At 44.9% G+C, this 22,173-nt stretch overlaps 1 protein-coding gene across 1 annotated transcript in view; it reads left to right on the top strand.

Moving 5' to 3' along the window:
* Nucleotides 1–22,173, top strand: part of KSR1 (kinase suppressor of ras 1) — a 234,103-nt gene that overhangs the window by 162,822 nt on the left and 49,108 nt on the right. The window contains exons 4-8 of the mRNA XM_070735303.1: nt 4,529–4,988; nt 5,910–5,914; nt 17,203–17,263; nt 18,367–18,450; nt 18,661–18,722. Coding sequence (XP_070591404.1) covers nt 4,529–4,988; nt 5,910–5,914; nt 17,203–17,263; nt 18,367–18,450; nt 18,661–18,722 — 672 coding nt within the window. The remainder of the gene's footprint in view (nt 1–4,528; nt 4,989–5,909; nt 5,915–17,202; nt 17,264–18,366; nt 18,451–18,660; nt 18,723–22,173) is intronic.

Raw genomic sequence — 22,173 nt, 5'->3', positions numbered from 1 at the left:
ATCTAAATAATAATAATAATAATAATAATAATAATAATAATAATAATTAATAATAATAATAATAATAATTAATAATAATAATAATAATAATAATAATAATAATAATAATAAATTGCTTCTTCTTACAAACTTCTACTTAAGAACCTGGTCACGGAACGAATTACGTTCGTAAGTAGAGGTACCACTGTATCATGTATTTGAATATTATTATATTTAATGTTTTTTTTTCTTATTTTTCTTTTGATTAGCATCATGCATATAAGTATTATTATATGTTTACATACCTCCAATATGTACTTGACAAAACAAACAAATAAATAGTTCAGAGAATCTGCCAAGGCCACCGCTGGCTGGCCCCACCAGAGTGGGGAGGGAATGGGGATTGTGCAGTATCCGTCCCCCAGGGGTAAGGAGGAAATTTTGAGTAGTTCAGAGAAGAAGTCAATGCCACCTCTGGCTGCCCCCATACCAGGTGGGGTGGGAATGAAGATTTTATTTATTTGTTTGTTTGTTTGTTTGTTTATGTATTGATTGATTGATTCATTAGATTTCTATGCCGACCTTCTCCTGAGGCTCAGGGTGGCTTACAACAAGATAAATACAAAATATGTGAGAAATCTAACATTTAAAATACTAAAAAAACACCAAATCTAAAATCACATAAAATTCTAACGAGTTATGTTCTAAAACCCCTAATTCATTTTAAAAAAACCAATCATTCAACGGAGTGATGGGCCACACTTACCTTTTCCTATTGCAGTGTTTCCCAACCTTGGCAATTTGAAGATATTTGGACTTCAACTCCCAGAATTTCCCAGCCAGCAAATGCTGGCTGGGGAATTCTGGGAGTTGAAGTCCAGATGTCTTCAAGTTGCCAAGGTTGGGAAACACTTTCCCATTGGATTGGTCACGGAGGCCGGCGTGGGCATTCGCAGAAGCAAAGAAAGCCCGAAAATCGCCAAAATCTCACCTGCACAATGATAATTTAATATTAATTTATTAGATTTGTATGCCGCCCCTCTCCGGAGTATCCTTACATGCAGAAGTATCCTTGCATAAGATTTTGGCGATTTTCGCTGATTTCTTTGCTTCCGCGCATGCAAAATCTCACACAGAGGTGCACGGGTGGGGGGACATGAGAGTAAATATTATGAAGTAACTATTAGGGTGTTGCCTAGTTGAGTAACGCCTCCAAGCAAACTCCCAAGCGCAGAGAGCATCAAGGACCCCACACTTCAACCCTGAGCTAAAAATGCTCTTTTCTACTGAAACCATGAGTAGGGACACCACCTTGCTGGTTTATGCTGTGATAGTAAAAGAATCATGCAAATCTGAAAATACTTCTTTCTTCTCCTTTCCAGAGAACTAGGGTGTTCCTTTCTGAAACGCTTTTTATTTACTTACCATACTTACATACTTATTATTAAATTTGTATGCTGCCCATTCCCGAAGGATTCAGGGCGGCTTACAACACTAGAAATAATAACAGCTCACATTAGAGAAAAATCTTTCAGCTGTGGCGAGGGGGGCGTTCGCCCAGGTTCGCCTGGTGCACCAGTTGTGACCCTATTTGGACCGGGAGTCACTGCTCACAGTCACTCATGCCCTCATCACCTCAAGGCTCGACTACTGTAACGCTCTCTACATGGGGCTACCTTTGAAGAGTGTTCGGAAACTTCAGATCGTGCAGAATGCAGCTGCGAGAGCAATCATGGGCTTTCCCAAAAATGCCCAGGTTACACCAACACTCCGCAGTCTGCATTGGTTGCCGATCAGTTTCCGGTCACAATTCAAAGTGTTGGTTATGACTATAAAGCCCTTCATGGCACCGGACCAGACTATCTCAGGGACCGCCTTCTGCTGCACAAATCCCAGCGACCAGCTAGGTCCCACAGAGTGGGTCTTCTCCGGGTCCCGTCAACTAAACAATGCCACTTGGCGGGACCCAGGGGAAGAGCCTTCTCTGTGGCGGCCCCGACCCTCTGGAACCAACTCCCCCCAGAGATTAGAATTGCCCCCACCCTCCTTGCCTTTCGTAAGCTACTTAAAACCCACCTCTGCCGCCAGGCATGGGGGAATTGAGATACCCTTTCCCCCTAGGCCTTTACAATTTTATGCATGGTATGTCTGTATGTCTGTTTGGTTTTTATTATAATGGGTTTTTAATTGTTTTTAGTATTGGATTATTATTATATGCTGTCTTATTATTGCTGTTAGCCGCCCCGAGTCTCCGGAGAGGGGTGGCATACAAATCCAATAGATAAATAAATAAATAAACACAATGTAAACAATTAATAACAATAACAATAATAATAATATAAAACTGTTTAAAATCTCATTAATACAGTCATGCCGTATCATGCATCCCAATTCATGTCTTATTGAGGCCGGAATCAAAAGGAGGGTCAGTTACTCATGGCCCTGTCTCCATCCTGCTCCTAGTTTGAGTTATCTCTTCTCTGACTCAGGGTTGGGTTCTAGTTACCTTCGCCACCGGTTTGCATCGTAATTTTTTGTACGTTCCCCGTGCAATTTGGCTTCCACACATGCTCAGTAGGTGCAATCAGCCCGTAACATAGCGGATTGGCTTCTGCGCAAGCTCAGTAGCTGGAATCAGCCCGAAACACAGCTGATTGACTTCTGCACATTCTCAGTAGTTGGAATCGGCTGGAAACCCAGCTGATTGGTTCTGCGCATGCTCAGTAGCTGGAATCAACCCGAAACACAGCTGATTGGCTTCCGCGCATGCTCAGTAGCTGGAATCAGCCGGAAACACAGCTGATTGGCTTCTGCGCATGCTCAGTAGCTGGAATCAGCCCGTAACACAGCTGATTGGCTTCTGCGCATGCTCAGTAACTGGAATCAGCCCGTAACACAGCTGATTGGCTTCCGCGCAAGCTCAGTAGCTGGAATCAGCCCGTAACACAGCTGATTGGCTTCCGCGCAAGCTCAGTAGCTGGAATCAGCCCGTAACACAGCTGATTGGCTTCCGCGCATGCTCAGTAGCTGGAATCAGCCCGTAACACAGCTGATTGGCTTCCGCGCAAGCTCAGTAGCTGGAATCAGCCCGTAACACAGCTGATTGGCTTCTGCACATTCTCAGTAGTTGGAATCGTCCGGAAACACAGCTGAGGAGCTGATCAGCTGTGTTTCAGGCAAAGGAATAAAGGTCAGTTTAAGTTCAGGGGATGGTGGGAGGGCCGTTTTACAAAGCAGCAGAACAGGAAAAGCCTTCAAAACAGTAAAAAAAAATTGCAAAAAAACCCCATCCCCCCAAAAAAGATGGCGAAGGCCACGGAATGGCACCAGCCAATCCAGTTCAGTGATGTCACCAGCAGGTCATGACCAGTTTGGCTGATCCAATTTGAACCAGGAGGTACCCGCCCCTGCTCTGAATGTTAGCTAGGCTGTGGCTTTTCCCACTGTCTTCTTCATTCTCACAGCCCATTACACATTTGCTGGTTGGGGAATTCTGGGAGTTGAAGTCCAAATAGCTTCAAGTTACTAAGATTGGTAAACACTGTTCTAGAGCAGTGTTTTTCGACCAGTGTGCCGTGGCACACTAGTGTGCCGCGAGACATGGTCAGGTGTGCCGCGAAGCTCAGAGAGAGAAAGAAAGCAAGAGAGAAAGAAAGAGAGAGAGAAAGAAAGAAAGAAAGAAAGAAAGAGAGAGAATGAACGAGCAAGCGAGAAAGAACAAGAGAGAGAGAAAGCAAGAGAGAGAGAAAGAGAACAAGAAAAAGAAAGCAAGAGAGAAAGAGAGAGCTAGAGAGAGAGAGAAAGCAAGAGAGAGAAAGAAAAAGAGGGACAGAAGGAGAGAGTGAAAGACATAGAGGGAGGGAAGGAGGGAGAGAGAGAGAAAGAGAGCAAAAAAGAGAGGAAGGAAGGAAGAGAAAGAAAGAGGGAGGGAGAGGGAGGGAGGGAGAGACAAATGGAGCGAAAGGGAGGAAGAGAGAGAGAGAGATAATTTTTTTGTCCAAACTTTTTTTAGCAGCCCCCCTCCCCCCGCTCAATGTGCCCCAGGGTTTCGTAAATGTAAAAAATGTGCCACGGCTCAAGAAAGGTTGAAAATCACTGTTCTAGAGAATAGAATAGAATAGAACAGAACAGAATTCTTTATTGACCATGTGTCACAAGGAATTTGTCTTTGGTGCATATGCTCTCAGTGTACATAAAAGAAAGGATACATTGGTCAAGAATCATGAGGTACGACACTTAATGGTTGTCATAGGGGTCATATAAAAAACAAGGAAACAATCAATATTAATAAAAATCACCTGTGCCATAGGTTTGCCATCCCTGCCTTAGTCCAGGGGTAGGCAAAGTTGGCTCTTCTATGACTTGTGGACTTCAACTCCCAGAATTCCTGAGCCAAATCATGCTAGCTCAGGAATTCTGGGAGTTGAAGTCCACATGTCATAGAAGAGCCAACTTTGCCTACCCCCTGCCTTAGTCTATCGAATCCCACCTGCTCCTCATTGTTTTAAGTTTGGCTTTCCTTGAACAATGTCTTCATATCTCCATGCAGGTGGAGACTACAAAGACCATGTGGTGTGGAATCCACCCGATGTTTGCCGAGAAACCAGTCTGATGCCCCCTTCTGAACTTTCACCCTGCCCTCCAGGACTCACATGGATACAAGGCAACCTTTCCCATTTGAAAGGCAATGGCCCACAGCCTCGTTCTGTCTCGGTCTCCACCATCCCCTCCTCGGACAGCTTGCCCACGAGTCAAGGTACCTTCGCCGATGGCCTCTTGGAGTCCTTTGCTTTCTCCACTCACTGTGGGAGGCGGAATCTCAGAACTCCTCAAAGCACTGCCACTACCCCACCGACCACACCTCAGCTCAAGAGAGGGAAGCCCCCACGGACTCCGCCTCCACCCAGCCGAAAGGTTTTCCAGCTGCTGCCTAACTTCACAACCCTCACCAGGAGCAAATCGCACGAGTCCCAGCTCGGCAATCGAATAGACGAAGTCCCTCCTATGAAGTAAGTGTCCTTCTACTTCTTACCTCTCCTTGCTATCGGGATTACCGTAGCGTAGCACTGTGATGGCGAACCGATGGTGGGTGTGTCACAGGTGGCACGCGGAGCTGTACCTGGGGCGTGCGAGGCGTTGCAAGGTGCGTGCATGTGCTGGCCAGCAGATTTTCGGCCTTGGGGAACATAAGGACGTAAGAATCAGGCCAAAGGCCATCGAGTCCAGCATTCTGTGTCACACAGTGGCAACTTTTTTGATGATTGATATTAGTTGCTAATAAAATACAGTACTACATTTTTATTAATGGAAAACTAGATGGTACATTGTATTGTTTGAAAGTACAGTATGTATGTATGTTTACTTACTTACTTACTTACTTACTTACTTACTTACTTACTTACTTACTTACTTACTTACTTTTTTGATGATTGATATTAGTTGCTAATAAAATACTGCATTTTTATTAATGGAAAACTAGATGGTACATTGTATTGTTTGAATGTATGTTTATTTATTTATTTATTTATTTATTTATGATTGATTGATTGATTGATTGATTGAATTTGTATGCCGCCCCACTCCGTAGACTCGGGGCAGCTAACAACAGTAATAAAAACAGCATGTAACAATCCAATACTAAAACAACTAAAAAAAAACCCCTTATTATAAAACCAAACATACATACAAACATACCATGCATAAAATTGTAAAGGCTTAGGGGGAAATAATATCTCAGTTCCCCCATGCCTGGCGGCAGAGGTGGGTTTTAAGGAGCTTACGAAAGAGAAAAAAGAGAGAATTTTTTTAAAAAAATTACCGGAAAAAAAAGTGTGATTCAACTATAAAGTGATCTTTGTATGTTTAACATGGTCAGTACATGATTACGACTCACTTTTTCCTCCCTTCTTTCTTTTTTGTGTCTTTTTTAGATTCGGTAAGAGATGCTTTATTTTGGCAAACTTTATTCCTGCTCCAGAGAGGGTGAAAAGGCCACAGAAAGAATGACCTTCCTCGGAAAGCTTGACCTTGGAATAGTAGGACCAACTGTTTCTTAATGAAAGTTTAAAAATATATATTAAGGGCAGGAGAGGAAGCTGACAAAGTACTTCCCCAAGTCCCTGTATTCTGGTTTCTCTCATGCGTTCAATGATTATCAAGATATACTCATGTTTAAACTTGAGTCTCTCCAAGATGATGTCTGGTTCTTTATGGGGCCACGTATTGTGGGAATCTAGCATCTTGTGTGAACCAGGCCATGATATAAAACCATACCTTCGTTTATTTCCTTTGCCAAGTCTGGAGCATGGTAATGTTGTTTTATTTAACCTGGGTTTTATTTCGATTAATCTAGCCAAAAAAATTCTGTTTGAAAACGTGTATACAGTGGTACCTCTACTTACAAACTTCATTCGTTCCATGACCAGGTTCTTAAGTAGAAAAGTCTGTAAGAAGAAGCAATTTTTCCCATAGGAATCAATGTAAAAGCAAATAATGTGTGCGATTGGGCAAACCACAGGAAGGATGGAGGCCCTGTTTCCTCCCAGGAGATTCCTAGAGAGGCCCCACAGAGGCTTCTCCCCGCCTTTTCCGGCCCTGTTTCCTCCCAGGAGATTCCTAGAGAGGCCTCACAGAGGCTTCTCCCCGCCTTTTCCGGCCCTCTTTCCTTCCAGGAGATTCCTAGAGAGGCCCACAGAGGCTTCTCCCCGCCTTTTCCGGCCCTGTTTCCTCCCAGGAGATTCCTAGAGAGGCCTATACAGAGGCTTCTCCCCACCTTTTCCATCCCTGTTTCCTCCCAGGAGATTCCTAGAGAGGCCCACAGAGGGTTCTCCCCACCTTTTCCGGCCCTGTTTCCTCCCAGGAGATTCCTAGAGAGGCACACAGAGGCTTCTCTCCACCTTTTCTGGCCCTATTTCCCCCCAAGAGATTTCTAGAGAGGCCCCAGGGAGGCTTCTCCCTGCCTTTTCCAGTTATAGTTTCGGATGCTTGGGTTTGTAAATGGAAAATGGTCTTTAAGAACAGGCAAAAAATCCTTGAACACCCGGTTCTTATCTGGAAAAGTTCATAAGTAGAGGCATTCGTAGATAGAGGTACCACTGTATTAACATTCGGAGAATAATTGAAAGACACAATGGTACTCAATTTACAACCACAATTGGTACTAGAACTCTGGCCGCTAATCAAGGCGATCATTAACTGATTCATGTCTGATTTTATGACCTTTTCCCACCACAGTTGTTAAGTAAATGATTGCAGTTATTAAGTGAACCACGAATAAGCAAATCCCAGAATATCTCAACTACCGTAGCCATTGCTGAGAATTCTGGGAATTGAAGTCCAATCATTTGAAGGGTTCCCAGATGTGGGGAAGTCGTTCTAGGACAAATTGACAAAATTGACATAGACCTGTGATTCGATAGGCTCTTTATACCTGTGTTTCTCAGCCTGGTGTCCCTCAATAGGTTGGATTAGGACAAGGGTGTCAAACCTGTGGCCCACAGGCCAGATGTGTCACGCACAGGCCACAGCCACTCCACAAAGGGAAAAAATGTCATGAAACATCACGTGTTGGCAATGTGACGTCATGAATTTGACACCTGAGGATTAGAACATCCTACATCAGTGTTTCCCAACCTTGGCAATTTGAAGATATCTGGACTTCATTCGCTGGCTGGGGAATTCTGGGAGTTGAAGTCCAAATATCTTCTAGTTGCCAAGGTTGGGAAACACTGTCCTACATCACCAGCTTATGTGGGGCACCAATGAGTGTTTTAAACCAGGGGCCTGCAGCCTTGGCAGGAATTCCTGAGCCAACCATGCGAGCTCAGGAATTCTGGGAGTTGAAGTCCACATGTCACAGAAGAGCCAACTTTGCCTACCTCTGGTATAGAGGGAGAATAGACAGCTTGCCTCCAGAAGTTGTGAATGCTCCAACACTGGAAGTTTTAAAGAAGATGTTGGATAACCGTCTGCCTGAAGTAGTGTAGGGTTTCCTGCCTAAGCAGGGGGTTGGACTAGAAGACCTCCAAGGTCCCATCCAACTCTATTGTTATTGTTGTTGTTGTTGTTGTCGTCGTCATTATTATTATTATTATTATTATTATTTATTATTATTCAAAAGGAGAGAACACAAAGCCTTGGGGGGGGAGCTTTGCTAATTGTATAGGTATCTGATGTGATTCTGTTGAGCTTCACCTGCTGCTACCTGTCTATTAGGAAGCTTGTGATCCACAAGTAGTCCCTCGCTATATCGCGCTTCACCTACTGCGTCTTCACTTCATTGCGGGTTTTCAAGAAATATTAATGAGAAAAATCATTCGCGGATCTTCGCGGGTTTCTGAGGAAGTCGATCGGCAGATTTAAACAGCCCGCGGAACTCGATCGGCAGGTTTTTCAAAAAAAAAAAATCTAAAATTGTAAATACTGTATTTAAATACTGTATCTAAAATAAATACTGTGTGGGAAGGATTTATAAACACTTAAAACAATGAAAACTTACCAAACAATTACAATATAAATACTTAAATAAGTACTATCAGTCGATAAATTCCCCATCGCGGATTTCACCTATCGCGGCCAGGTCTGGAACGTAACACCAGCGATAGGTGAGGGCTTACTGTACATTTAAAAAGTCTAAAAAGCAAGGAACCCCAATATAAAAAACATACATACAGTCATATCATGCATAAAAACTACATAGGCAGGGGGAGATGTCTCAGTTCCCCCACGCTTGACGACAGAGGTGGGTTTTAAGGAGTTTACGAAAGGCAAGGAGGGTGGGGGCAGTCCTAATCTCTGGAGGGAGATGATTCCAGAGGGTCGCAGCCGCCATAGAGAAGGCTCTTCCCCTGGGTCCCGTCAGACGACATTGTTTAGTCGACGGGACTCGGAGAAGACCAACTCTGTGGGACCTAACCGGCCGCTGGGATTCGTGCAGCAGAAGGCGGTCTCGCAGATCTCCTGGTCCGGTGCCATGAAGGGCTTTATAGGTCATGACCAACACTTTGAATTGTGACCGAAGAATGTCTGGAGTGATTATATTGAATGCTGAAATTAAAGTTTGCAAAGAGGTCTTTGCAGATTCAAGATGTTGGAGGATGTAATGCAGAGCCGTATAAACAGCATATTAACAGCTCGTGCACGATCCCCACCAGCCTCCCCCTGCCCACCAGTTCATAAAGCCGGAAAGGTTGGCGACCCCTGCTTTACGTTGAATGACCCAATTACATTGTTCCTACCACATCATCCATCAATTGAAGCTTGGCTAAGATTGGAGACGAGCAAGAGGCATTCTGCTGTATCTTATTTTTTCCCCCCAAGGCTTCTCTTTCCAGCTGATGAAAGGGAAATTGTTTTAAAAGTGCATTTTCTAGAGGAAGAAAATTTCAGATCGGTCTCCTAGATGGAGTGCAATCATTTTACATGTGGCATAGTGCACTGAATAGACCAGAAGGTTTTATTTATAATTGCGCTGTGATCCGCTTTAAAAATACAGTAGGAATTTTTGAAAGGCTACTGGAATCGAACTCTAAATACAGGTGGTCCTCGACTGACGACCACTATTGAGCCGAACGTTCCTGTTGCTAAGTGAGACATTTCTTAAGTGAGTTTTGCCACCATTTTACGACTGTCCTTGCCACAGTTGTTAAGTGAATCTGGCTTCTACGTTTGACTTTCCTTGTCAGAAGGTTGCAAATGGTGTTCCCATAGTTCTGGGACACTGGTACAGTGGTACCTCTACCTATGAACTTAATTCGTTCCCTGACCAGGTTCTTAAGTAGAAAAGTTTGTAAGAAGAAGCAATTTTTCCACATAGGAATCAATGTAAAAGCAAATAATGCATGCGATTGGGGAAACCACAGGGAGGGTGGAGGCCCTGTTTCCTCCCAGGAGATTCCTAGAGAGGCCCCACAGAGGCTTCTCCCCCACCTTTTCCGGCCCTGTTTCCTCCCAGGAGATTCCTAGAGAGGCTCCACGGAGGCTTCTCCCCCACCTTTTCCGTCCGTTTCCTCCCAGGAGATTCCTAGAGAGGTCCCATGGAGGCTTCTCCCCCACCTTTTCCGGCCCTGTTTCCTCCCAGGAGATTCCTAGAGAGGCCCCATGGAGGCTTCTCCCCCACCTTTTCCGGCCCTGTTTCCTCCCAGGAGATTCCTAGAGAGGCCCCACGGAGGCTTCTCCCCCACCTTTTCCGGCCCTGTTTCCTCCCAGGAGATTCCTAGAGAGGCCCCACGGAGGCTTCTCCCCCACCTTTTCCGGTCCTGTTTCCTCCCAGGAGATTTCTAGAGAGGCCCCACGGAGGCTTCTCCCCCACCATTTCAGGCCCTATTTCCTCCCAGGAGATTCCTAGAGAGGCTCCATGGATAAGGTGACCAGACGTCCCGCTTTTAGCGGGATAGTCCCGCTTTTTAGGAATTTTTCCTGCATCCCGCATTATTTTTAAAAAGTCCCACTTTTTTCAGGCGGACAGTTTGCAGAAGCACACTTGCTCGCTCCGGCTCCGTAGAGCCCCACCACCGCGATGCCCCTCGCTTGTCCACCCTTCCTGCTGTTGGGCTTGCTGCAAGCCGGCAAGGGAAATGCCCTCCTCCGCCCCTCCAGAGGCTGAAAACGCCCTCCAAGAGCCTCTGTGTGAGCCCAAAATCAGCTGGTCAGCACACAAATACATGCTGGAGCTGAGCTAGGGCAATAGGCTAATTGCCCACACCCAGATTGTGGGGGCAGTAGGCTGATTCTCTGTTAAAAAGTGCTATTGCTAACATGTTGTAAGCCGCCCTGAGTCTAAGGAGAAGGGTGGCATAAAAATAGCATAGATAGATAGATGGACCGTCAAATATTTGGATTCTTCCCCTCCCCCCAACTCTCAACCTTGACAATGTTAAGGGAATGGATTTCAACTCCCAGAATTCCTGAGTCTGGGGAAATCTGGGAACTGAGCAAAGTCCCCAAGGTTGAGCAACCCTGCTTTGCATAGCGCCTTCATTTCCTCCGCCACCCAAACGGCATCACTACATAATCGCTATCAGGCACAACTGCCAATACGCTGCCGACCCAAACCTCAATCTCATTATGGAGCGTTTCAAAACTCCGAACCGTGAAATCAAAATCTCACAGCCACAGATGTATGTAGAATTAGCCTTCTTTTTATATGACATGGGGCACAGGAATCTAGCCCTTGGGTGACAAAATTATGCTTTCAGATGTATGCATTGTATGTTCCTGCATTAGCAAATTTAACACCTAAAGGTCTACATTCAAGAATAGTTTGTTCTGTTCCCTTCCTTTCCCTTCCTTTCCTTTCCCCTCCCTCTCTTTCCCTTCCCTTCCTTTCCCCTTCCCTTCCTTTCCTTTCCCTTCCTTTCCTTTCCCCTCCCTCTCTTTCCCTTCCCTTCCTTTCCCCTCCCTCTCTTTCCCTTCCCTTCCTTTCTTTTCCCTTCCCTTCCCTTCCTTTCCCCTCCCTCTCTTTCCCTTCCCTTCCCTTCCCTTCCTTTCCCTTCCTTTCCTTTCCTTTCCCCTCCCTGTCTTTCCCTTCCTTTCTTTTCCCTTCCCTTCCCTTCCTTTCCTTTCTTTTCCCTTCCTTTCTTTTCTTTTCCCTTCCTTTCCCTTCCCTTCCCTTCCTTTCCTTTCCCCTCCCTGTCTTTCCCTTCCCTTCCTTTCTTTTACCTTCCCTTCTTTTCTTTTGCCTTCCTTTCCTTTCCCTTCCCTTCCCTTCCTTTCTCTTCCTTTCCTTTCCCCTCCCTCCCTCCCTTTCCTTTCCCTTCCTTTCCTTTCCCCCCCTCTCTTTCCCTTCCCTTCCTTTCTTTTCTTTTCCCTTCCTTTCCCCTCTCTGTCTTTCCCTTCCCTTCCTTTCTTTTCCCTTCCCTTCTTTTCTTTTCCCTTCCTTTCCCTTCCCTTCCCTTCCCTTCCTTTCCTTTCCTTTCCAATCCTAACCCAGAGCTATTCCTATTCCTATTCTGATGTGCTATTGTAACTTTGAAAAGTTTCTTAGTAAATTTTTGTAACTCAAAGATAACATGTATAAGAAGGTCTTGGTAATCTGATCACCACATTTGATCACCACAATATTAAAAAGATGCAGAGACTCTAGAAAAAGTGCAGAGAAAAACAACGAAGAGGACTAGGGATTTGGAAATTAAAAGATATAAAGAACGGTTGCAGAAATTGGGTATGTCTAGTCTAGAGAAAAAAAATACTAGGGGTGACATGATACCCTGTTTTCCCGAAAATAAGACGTACCCCGAAAGTAAGGCATGTCAGAGGTTTTGCAGAATTTGCTAATATAAGGCACCTCCTGAAAATAAGGCGTAGTCAAGTTTACATATGGTACAGTGGAAAAACATACGGTACCATTCAAAGCTGTTCATAGCGGTACCGTAATAATGTGGCATCCCCTGCTGGCCCCTTCCATCGCTTTGTACCGTCCAGTACAACAGACACAGTCTGCTGCTGTCTCACCGCCATTACAGTCTCCACTAAAGTGCGTAGACTGTAGTTCCTCTGGTGGCCGGAGGCTGCAATAGCGGGAGTATACTGTTGTACCATATAAGTGCCGTCGTTTGTGTGGGTGGGTGCCATACTGACAGCTACTGTACCGTAATCAGTGTACCGTACGGTACACTTTCTTTGGGGGTGTCAGCTTTTCTGCCTGTGAATTTGTCTTATATGAGAAATATAAGGCACCCCCCAAAAATAAGACGTAGCAAAACTTTTGGAGCAAAAATTAATACAAGACAGTGTCTTATTTTCAGGGAAACACGGTAGCAGTGTTCCAATGTTCAAAGAAGAGAGAGTCAACTTATTTTCCAAAGCACCAGATGATAAGACAAGAAGCAATGGATGGAAACTAATCAAGGAGAGACGCAACCTAGAAATAAGTAGAAACTTCTTGATAGTGAGAACTCCATCACTGTAGTTATGGAAGAAGAGACTGGACAGTCACTGGTCTGGAATGATATAGGGCAGTGATGGCGAACCTTATTTGGTTCGCATGCCAAAAGGGGGGGTGCAGGGGGGCACCCGTATGCATGCCACACCTAGTGGCAGGCAGCAGCCAGTGCTCCCAGATACGCAGCTCCAGTAGTAAAATCCCAGATGCGTACACAGCTGTGTGCCCCCGATGCCCCCGTGTGAGACATGGCCACTGCGCATGAACAGCAAATCAAATCTCATGCAAGGATGCGCGAGAAAGAAAGATTTTGGCTATTTACGCCGTTTTTTGCTTTTGTGCATGCGCGGAAGCAAAAATATTGGCGGAAATAACCGAAATCTCACTCTTACGCAATTTCCTCGGACGAAATTTGACTTACGCATGCGCAGCCGACAAATCTCGTGCCAAAGGGCCGATGCGTAACCAATGGGCGAGTGCACGCCCGTGACAGCCTCCAAGGGAGCTCCAGTAGAAAATAGGAAGAGTGACCCTTCATTGCCCAAACCCATAATTCCATGTTATCCCCATGCGCATGTGCACATGACACCCCCCACTCCCAGCATGCAATGTCACGCCTTTTGCTATCCCCAGGTGTCAATCCCGAGTCCTACGGGATTGGGTGGCGTAGTCGAATAAATTAATTAAATCAAATCAAATCAAATCAAATCAAATTAAAGCCTTTCTAGGAACCTGGGGAAGGTGAAAACGGCCTTCCGACGGCAGAAAAGGGTCCATTTGCCAAGTTTTGGTGGAACTGGAAGGCCTGGGTTTTTTGCTCTCCCCAGGCTCCTAGAAAGGCTCTGGAGCAGTGTTTTTCATCCAGTGTGCCGCAAGACATGGTCAGATGTGTCGTGGGGAAATTAAACAAGGGTCCCCAAACTACCATTCCTGCCAGGATATCCCTTTTGTGTTCATCGAAACAGGCCCAGGTTTCACACTAAGTGAGTATAAATACATTTAGAAACTATATTATTAACTATATGTATAATGTGTACTGCGTTAGAGTGTCATTTGGTGTCATTTTGGTTGGAGGTGTGCCCCAGGATTTTGTAAATGTAAAAAATGTGCCGCGGCTCAAAAAAGGTGGAAAATCACTGCTCTGGAGGTTGCAGAGAGAAAAAAACAGGCCTCCCCCCTCCCTCGCAGGCTGAAAACAGGCTGTTTCCCAACTCCCAGTGGGCCCAGAAAGCCCCCAAATCAGCTGGCCGGCGCATGCATGCCCACTGTACCTGAGCTTGCGTGCTCACCAATATGGCTCCACATGCCACTTGTGGCATAGAAACATAGAAACATAGAAGACTGACGGCAGAAAAAGACCTCATGGTCCATCTAGTCTGCCCTTACACTATTTCCTGTATTTTATCTTAGGATGGATATATGTTTATCCCAGGCATGTTTAAATTCAGTTACTGTGGATTTACCAACCACGTCTGCTGGAAGTTTGTTCCAAGGATCTACTACTGCCTGCCAGAGGTTCACAATCATGGGTTTAGGGCAGTGACGGCGAACCTTTTTCCCTTCGGGTGCGGAAAGCCTGTGCACACACACTCTCATGCCTGCACAAGTCCCCACACCAATAGTTCAGTGCCTGGGGAGGGCGAAAATTGCTTCCCCTGCCCTCCCGGAGGCCTTATGCAGGCCAGAAACAGTCCATTTCCCAAACGTTTCCCAAATGGTAGGCCCGTTTTTCACCTTCCCCAGGCTCCAGAGACTTTGTTGGAACCTCGGGAGGGCAACAACGCCCTCTCCTTTCCCCCTGGAGGCCCTCTGGAAGCCGACAATGCCCTCCCAGCGCTTCAGTGTGAGCCAAAAATCAGCAGGCCGGTGCACCATTGTGTGCTGGAGCTGACCTAGGGCAACGGCTCATGTGCCAGCAGATATGGCTCCGCGTGCCACCTGTGGCGCCCGTGTCATGGGTTCACCATCACTGGTATAGTCTCCTGCTTGAACAGAGGGTTGGATTAGAAGATCTGCAAAGTCTCTTCCAATTCTGTCATTCTGTTGTTTTTAGTTTAATCTCAGGTGACCTCTGGCTTCTTCCGCTTCTGGAAACGCTTGTTATTTGAACAACCTCACGGCTTTATGGAAAATGAGTTCGCTAACTCGCTAACATTCCCAGAAATTGAATGGGTTGGCAATCCACTGCACCATTGCTGGGAAAACAATATTTTTTTAAGAGTAATTTAAAATTCTTGTTGAGAAATATAGGTACAGTACCAGAAGACATTGAGAAATGAGAATTTGGTGCCACCTAGAGTTGGGAAAGGGAAAACAAACTGCCAGAAGCTTTAGAACTCAGTGGTTCTCAACCTGGGAGTTGGGACCCTTTTGGGGGTCAAATGACCGTTTCACAGGGGTCGCCTAAGACCATGGAAAAAGACAAATTTCCCCTGGTGTTAGGAACTAAAGCTTCTATTCCGGCGCCTTGGAATATATTTTTACAATATGACCAATCAGGCATTTACACTGTCCCTCTGACCTTCCTGCCAATTAGATTAAAGCTCAGTTGGGAGAATTGGTGCTAGACTTATGGTTGGGGGTCACCACAATATGAAGAGCTGTATTAACGTCATTAGAAAGGTTGAGAACCACTGTATGTATCTGGAATCAGCTCCCCGCGGAGATTCGTCTTGCCCCGACCCTCCTCGCCTTTCGAAAGAGTCTAAAGACTCACCTGTGCCATCAAACGTGGCGTTATTAGACTCTGCCCCTTGGCTAATGAATGTACAATGAGTTTGAATGAAGGGATATGTGTGTATTTTAATAGGGTTTTTTAGTTTTTGAATGTAACTTTTTAAAATGTAACTTTTAGTTGAAACTAAACTGTATCTAGATGTATACTATTGTTTTATATGTTGTAATGTAAGCCACCCCAAGTCCTCGGAGAGGAGCGGCATATAAATTGAATTAATAATAATGATGATGAAGAAGAAGATGATGATGATCATGATGATGATGATGATTATGATTATTATTTATGAGATTTGTATGCCACCGCTCTCCGTAGACTTGGAGCGACTCGGATGATGATGATAATAATAATGATAATAATGATAATGATAATAATAATAATAATAATAATAATAACAACAGCAACAACAACAACAACAACAACAATATTTAGAGGAGCATTCCTCAATTCAGTCAAGTTAAGATGGGAAGACTTCCACTCCCAGAATTTTCCCCAGCACAGAATATAAGGCACCCACTCCCTCTCTTAAAACCTCTGGCTCTTTCTTCCCCAGAGAATCCTATAAACTACTATGGGTCGGTATGTATGTATGTATGTATGTATGTATGTATGTATGTATGTATGTATGTTGAAAGGGACCTTGAAGGTCATCAAGTCCAACCCCCTGCTTAAGCAGGAAATCCTGCAGCACCCCAGCCAAATTAAAGTCCAATCTCCTCTTGAAAATGTCCAAAGTTGGGGAGTTCACCACCTCCGCTGGCAGGCCATTCTACTGGTTGATTGCTCTGACCATCAGGAAGTTCTTCCTTATTTCCAGGTTGAATTTCTCCTTGGTCAGCTTCCATCCGTTGTTCCTCGTCTGGTCCTCTGGTGCCCTGGAAAATAGTGTGACCCCTTCCTCTCTGTGTCAACCTCTCAAGTATATGTATAATGCTATCATGTCCCCCCTGGCTCTTCTTTTCTCTAGGCTATCCATGCCCAGTATAAAAGTCTTAAGTGCTACTGTATTTTTCCGAAAATACGACCTACGCCAAAAACAAGCTTTAGCCCAATTTTCACTCCTGCGCATAATATAAGCCCTATCCCCCAAATAAGGCCTAGTTAAGCCCTACCCACTGTGAGGCACAGGCATAAAGAAAATCAAGCTAGGGTGGGGTGGGTGGATGGAGCCGCCCTATGTGCCCCACACCCACCTAGCCTAGGACCACTGCACCCAGATCTCCCAGGCGTCGACGGTTGCCCACCATCTGTAAATAGATTAACAGAGCTGGAAGCAATATTGGATTCCTACCAGTGCGCTTGACGCCATAGCACCGGTAGGGAACACAGCCACCCAAGCAGTTCCGTGTGGCTGATGGGTGGGAGCATGTGCCCGCGTGAGATTTGGCTTCTGCGCATGCACAGGGAGACAAATCTTGCACGTGGATGCTCGCGCTTGTGAGATTTGGCTGATATTTGGCATTTTTTGTCCGTGCAAAATTTTGAGAAATGAAAAGATGACAACGGTAGCCTAGATCCGTTTCAAAGTTGATAGACCGTCTGCCTTGCAGGCTGTTTGACAAAAGGCATTTAACTTAACTAACTTTCAAAAAATCTTTCATTTTCCTAGATTTACCCCAGGGATCGCCACAAGCGGTACGAAGAGATATCGGCCTGTCTGTAACACACAGGTAAGATTTTCAGATGGTTGAACACACAAGTTCAATGTCGATGAAGATGCTCAGCCATCCAGGATAGAGTGGTCTGCAACATACTTTGGAGAGGAAACTGCTGAGGTTGGTGTGGGAGGAGTTGCTACTTTTCAACAACTCCCTGCCTGAACTGTACCTGCCTGGATGCCTCTCAAATTAGTCTAAGTTACTTATTATTAGATTTGTATGCTGCCCCTCTCTGTAGACTCGGTTGCAATGATTCAACTAGGGGTAAAATCAAATTTTATTTATTTATTTTATTTATTTGGATTTTTATGCCGCCCAAACTCCCTAGGGCCCATGATGGTGAGCATCCGCGGCACACGGAGCCATATGGGAGGGCACGCGAGACTTTGCCATGTTTCAGCTCCAGCGTATATGCGTGTGCTGGACAGCTTATTTTCAGTCTTGGGAAAGGCCATTTGGTCCTCTGGACGCTTCAGGGAAGCTTCGCTGAAGTTCCAGAGGCAAAAAAATCCCCCAATGGACAAACCGGAATATGGAATATAGAATATAGAATATACTGTAGAATATAGAATATGGAATAGAATATAGAAGAGAATATAGAATAGAATAGAATAGAGAATAGAATAGAGAATAGAGAATGGAATAGAATTTAGAATAGAATAGAGAATAAAGAATAGAGAATAGAGAATAGAGAATAGAATATAGAATAGGATAGAATAGAATATAGAATAGAATATAGAATAGAGAATAGAATAGAGAATAAAGAATAGAATAGAGAATAGAATAGAGAATAAAGAATAGAGGATAGAGAATAGAATAGAATAGAATAGAATATAGAAGAGAAGAGAATAGAGAATGGAATAGAATTTATAATAGAATAGAGAATAGAATATAGAAGAGAATAGAATAGAATATAGAATCGAATATAGAATAGAATAGAATAGAATATAGAATAGAATAGAATAGAATAGAATTCTTTATTGGCCAAGTGTGTTTGGACACACAAGGAATTTATCTTTGGTGCATACACTCTCAACGTACATAAAATAAAAGATACATTTGTCAAGAATCAGGTACAACACTTTTACAGCTGTGTTCTGTTTCCTCTCATTCAGGTTTTCTACAAAATCCTGGCTCTCTCAGGTGTGCCAAGTGTGTCAGAAAAGTATGATGTTTGGAGTAAAATGCAAACACTGCAGGTAAGCCAATGTTAATGGAGTTCCCCCTGTGGTTGAAAGTTATCCTTTGTAACAGAGGTCTTCAAACTTGGCAACTTTTAAAACTTGTGGCTCCAACTTCACACACTAATCGGCGCCCCCTGTTGTCTCCCGAGAAAAGAAGTGGAAGTATTTTCCCCGACCACAATTCAGCTTAGCTTGTTCCTAATATGTCTTTTCCCCTTTTTGCAGATTAAAATGTCACAATAAATGCACCAAAGAAGCCCCACCCTGTAGAATATCTTTCTTACCTAGTAAGTGCCTTTATATTCTTTTTAAACTTTTCTTTCCCTTATCGGATTGCTTGCTGTTTATTGTTCAGTTTTTATGTTCAGTTATATCCAGTTCGCGTTACTATACAGTGGTACCTCGACATACGAGTTTAATTCGTTCCAGACCCGAGCTCGTAAGTCGATCAACTCGCATCTCGAACGAATGCCTTTAGACTTTGTTTTTCGCGCCGAGATAACTGGAAGCAAGGAGATTCTTGCGCCACCTAGTGGAAGCTCGGCTCGTATCCCGAATTTGAGCTCGGGTGTCGAACAGAAATTTCGCTCGTGTCGCGGCTCGTAACTTGGAATACTCGCTTGTGGAGCAGCTCGTATCTAGAGGTACTACTGTATTAGAAAAAAGATGTAGAGACTCTGGAAGGAGTGCAGAAAAGAGCAACGAAGATAATTAGAGGGCTGGAGACTAAAACATATGAAGAACGATTGCAGGAATTGAGCTTAGGAGGGACATGAATGCAGTCTTTCCAGTATTTGAGGGGTTGACACAAAGAAGAAGGGATCAACTATTTTCCAAGACACCTGAAGGCAGGACAAGAAACAATGGATGGAAACTAATCAAGGAGAGAAGCAATCTGGTATTAAGGAATTTTTTTCCCAACAGTAGGGACTATTAATCATTAGAATGACTTGCCTCTAGAAGTTGTTTGTGCTCCATCACAGGAGCTTTGGAAGATTGGACAAACCATTGGTCTGAAATTGTATAGGGCAGGTTTCCTGTTCAAGCAAGGGGTTGGACTAGAAGACCACCAAAGTTCCTTCCAACTCTGTTCTTGTATTATTAGCCTTTGACATAACATTTATTTATTTTATTTTATTTATTTTATTTATTTTATTTATTTTATTTATTTTATTTATTTTATTTATTTTATTTATTTTATTTATTTTATTTATTTTTATTTATTTTTATTTATTTTTATTTTATTTATTTTATTTTATTTTATTTTATTTATTTATTAGATTTGTATGCCGCCCCGCTCCGTAGATTCGGGGCGGCTAACAACAGTAGTAAACAGCATACAGTATAACAAATCTAATGTTTAAAATAATTAAAAACCCTTATTTAAAACCAAACATACACACAAACATACCATACATGAATTGTATAGGCCCGGGGGAGATGTCTCAATTCCCCCATGCCTGACGGCAGAGGTAGGTTTTAAGGAGTTTACGAAAGGCAAGGAGGGTGGGGGCAGTTCTAATCTCAGGGGCGAGCTGGTTCCAGAGGGTCGGGGCCGCCACAGAGAAGGCTCTTCCCCTGGGACCCGCCAAACGACATTGTTTAGTTGACGGGACCCGGAGAAGGCCCACTCTGTGGGACCTAACCGGTCGCTGGGATTCGTGCGGCAGAAGGCGGTCCCGGAGATATTCTGTCCGATGCCATGAAGGGCTTTATAGGTCATAACCAACACTTTGAATTGTGACCGGAAACTGATCGGCAACCAATGCAGACTGCGGAGTGTTGGTGTGACATGGGCATACATAGGGAAGCCCATGATTGCTCTCACAGCTGCATTCTGCACGATCTGAAGTTTCCGAACACTTTTCAAAGATAGCCCCATGTAGAGAGCGTTACAGTAGTCGAGCCTCGAGGTGATGAGAGCATGAGTGACTGTGAGCAGTGATTCCCGGTCCAAATAGGGAACATATTACTCCCATCTACAGTATGTCTGGTTGGCTACACAATTAATGCCTGGGATGGTTTGCCTTTAGAAGTTGTAGGACATCCATCACTGGAACTGACACTGAAGGGACTAGGCAGCCATATGTCCAGAATGATACAGGGCAGTGATGGCCAAACTTTTTGGGTTTGTGTGCCTAAAGCGGGGAGGGGGGGGGAAGAGCATGGGGCATCGTGTGCATGTGTTCCCACACCCGTAATTCCATATGGGGGCCTCTACACATGCATGCTTGACCCTCCCACTCTCAGCATGCGATGGCACACCCGTTTTTCACTCTCCCCAGGCGTCAAAACCTTTTTAGGAGCATGGGGAGGGCGAATACAGCCTACCCCACCCCCTTGGAGGCTCTCTGGAGGCAGAAATTGGCCTGTTTGTCAACCTCCGGTTGGACCGGAAGGCCTGGGTTTTTTTTTGCTTTCCCTCAGCTTCAGAGCCTTGAAACAGGCCATTTCTGGCCTCCGGAGGGCCAACAGAGGGATGGGGAAGGCTCTTTTCGCCCTCCACAGGTTTCTAGATAGGAGAAGCCTGGGGAGAGCAAAAAAAAAGGGACTTCCAACCAGAAGTCAGCAAGCAGAAAGTTTCTAGCCTCCGGGGAAGGGGAAGGCCATTTTTACCCTTCCCTGGCTCCTTGAAAGGCCCTGGAGCTTAGGGAGAGCAAAAAAAATGGCCCTTCCCCACCCGCTCCGGAGGTTGGAAACAGGCTCTTTCCCAACTCTCAATGAGCCCAAATAGCCTGAAAATCCGCGCGCCGGACCTGAGCTCACGTGCCCACCAATATGGCTCTGCGTGCCACTTATGGCATGGGTGTTATAGGTTCGCTATCACGGATACCGGGTCCCCTACTTGAGTAAAAGGTTGGACTAGAACAGTGATGGCGAACTTTTTTTCCTAGGGTGCCGAAAGAGCGTGTGCATGTGCTATCGTGCATGCTCGAGTGCCCACACCCCTAATGCAATGCCTGGGGAGGGTGAAAACTGCTTCCACCCCCCCACACCCCCGGAGGCCCTCTGGAGGCTGGAAACAGCCTGTTTCCCAACTTCTGGTGGGCCCAGTAGGCTCATGTTTTGCCCTCCCCAGGCTCCAAAGGCTTCCCTGGAATGTAAAAACACCCTCCCTCATTCTGGAGGATCTCTGGAAGTCAAAAACGCCCTCCCAGAGCCTCTGTGTGAGCCAAAAATCAGCTGGCCAGCACATACATGTATGTTGGAGCTGAGCTAGGACAATTTATTTATTTATTTATTAGATTTGTATGGCGCCCCTCTCCGAAGACTCGGGGCAGCTCACAACAATAATAAAAATAATATTCCAGCGAAAACAAATCTAATATTAAAAAGCACATAAAACTGTATCATATTTTAAAAAGCAAACAACAGATACATACCCAAACATAAATATAAAAAAGCCTGGGGGAAAGGTGTCTCAACTCCCCCATGCCTGGTGGTATAGATGGGTCTTGAGTAATTTACGAAAGACAAGGAGGGTGGGGGCCGTTCTAATTTCCGGGGGGAGTTGATTCCAGAGGGCTGGGGCTGCCACAGAGAAAACTCTTCCCCTGGGGCCCACCAAATGACATTGTTTGGTCGACAGGACCCGAAGAAGGCCAACTCTGTGGGACCTTATCGGTCGCTGGGATTCGTGTGGTAGCAGGCGGTTCCGGAGGTAATCTGGTCCAATGGCATGCAGGGCTTTAAAGGTCATAACCAACACTTTGAATTGTGACCGGAAACTGATCGGCA

The sequence above is a fragment of the Erythrolamprus reginae genome, chromosome 1 (genome assembly GCF_031021105.1).
Source record: "Erythrolamprus reginae isolate rEryReg1 chromosome 1, rEryReg1.hap1, whole genome shotgun sequence".
Lineage (NCBI taxonomy): Eukaryota > Metazoa > Chordata > Lepidosauria > Squamata > Dipsadidae > Erythrolamprus > Erythrolamprus reginae.
The sequence above is the reverse complement of the archived record's forward strand: the minus strand, read 5'-3'. Positions and strand labels throughout refer to the sequence as shown.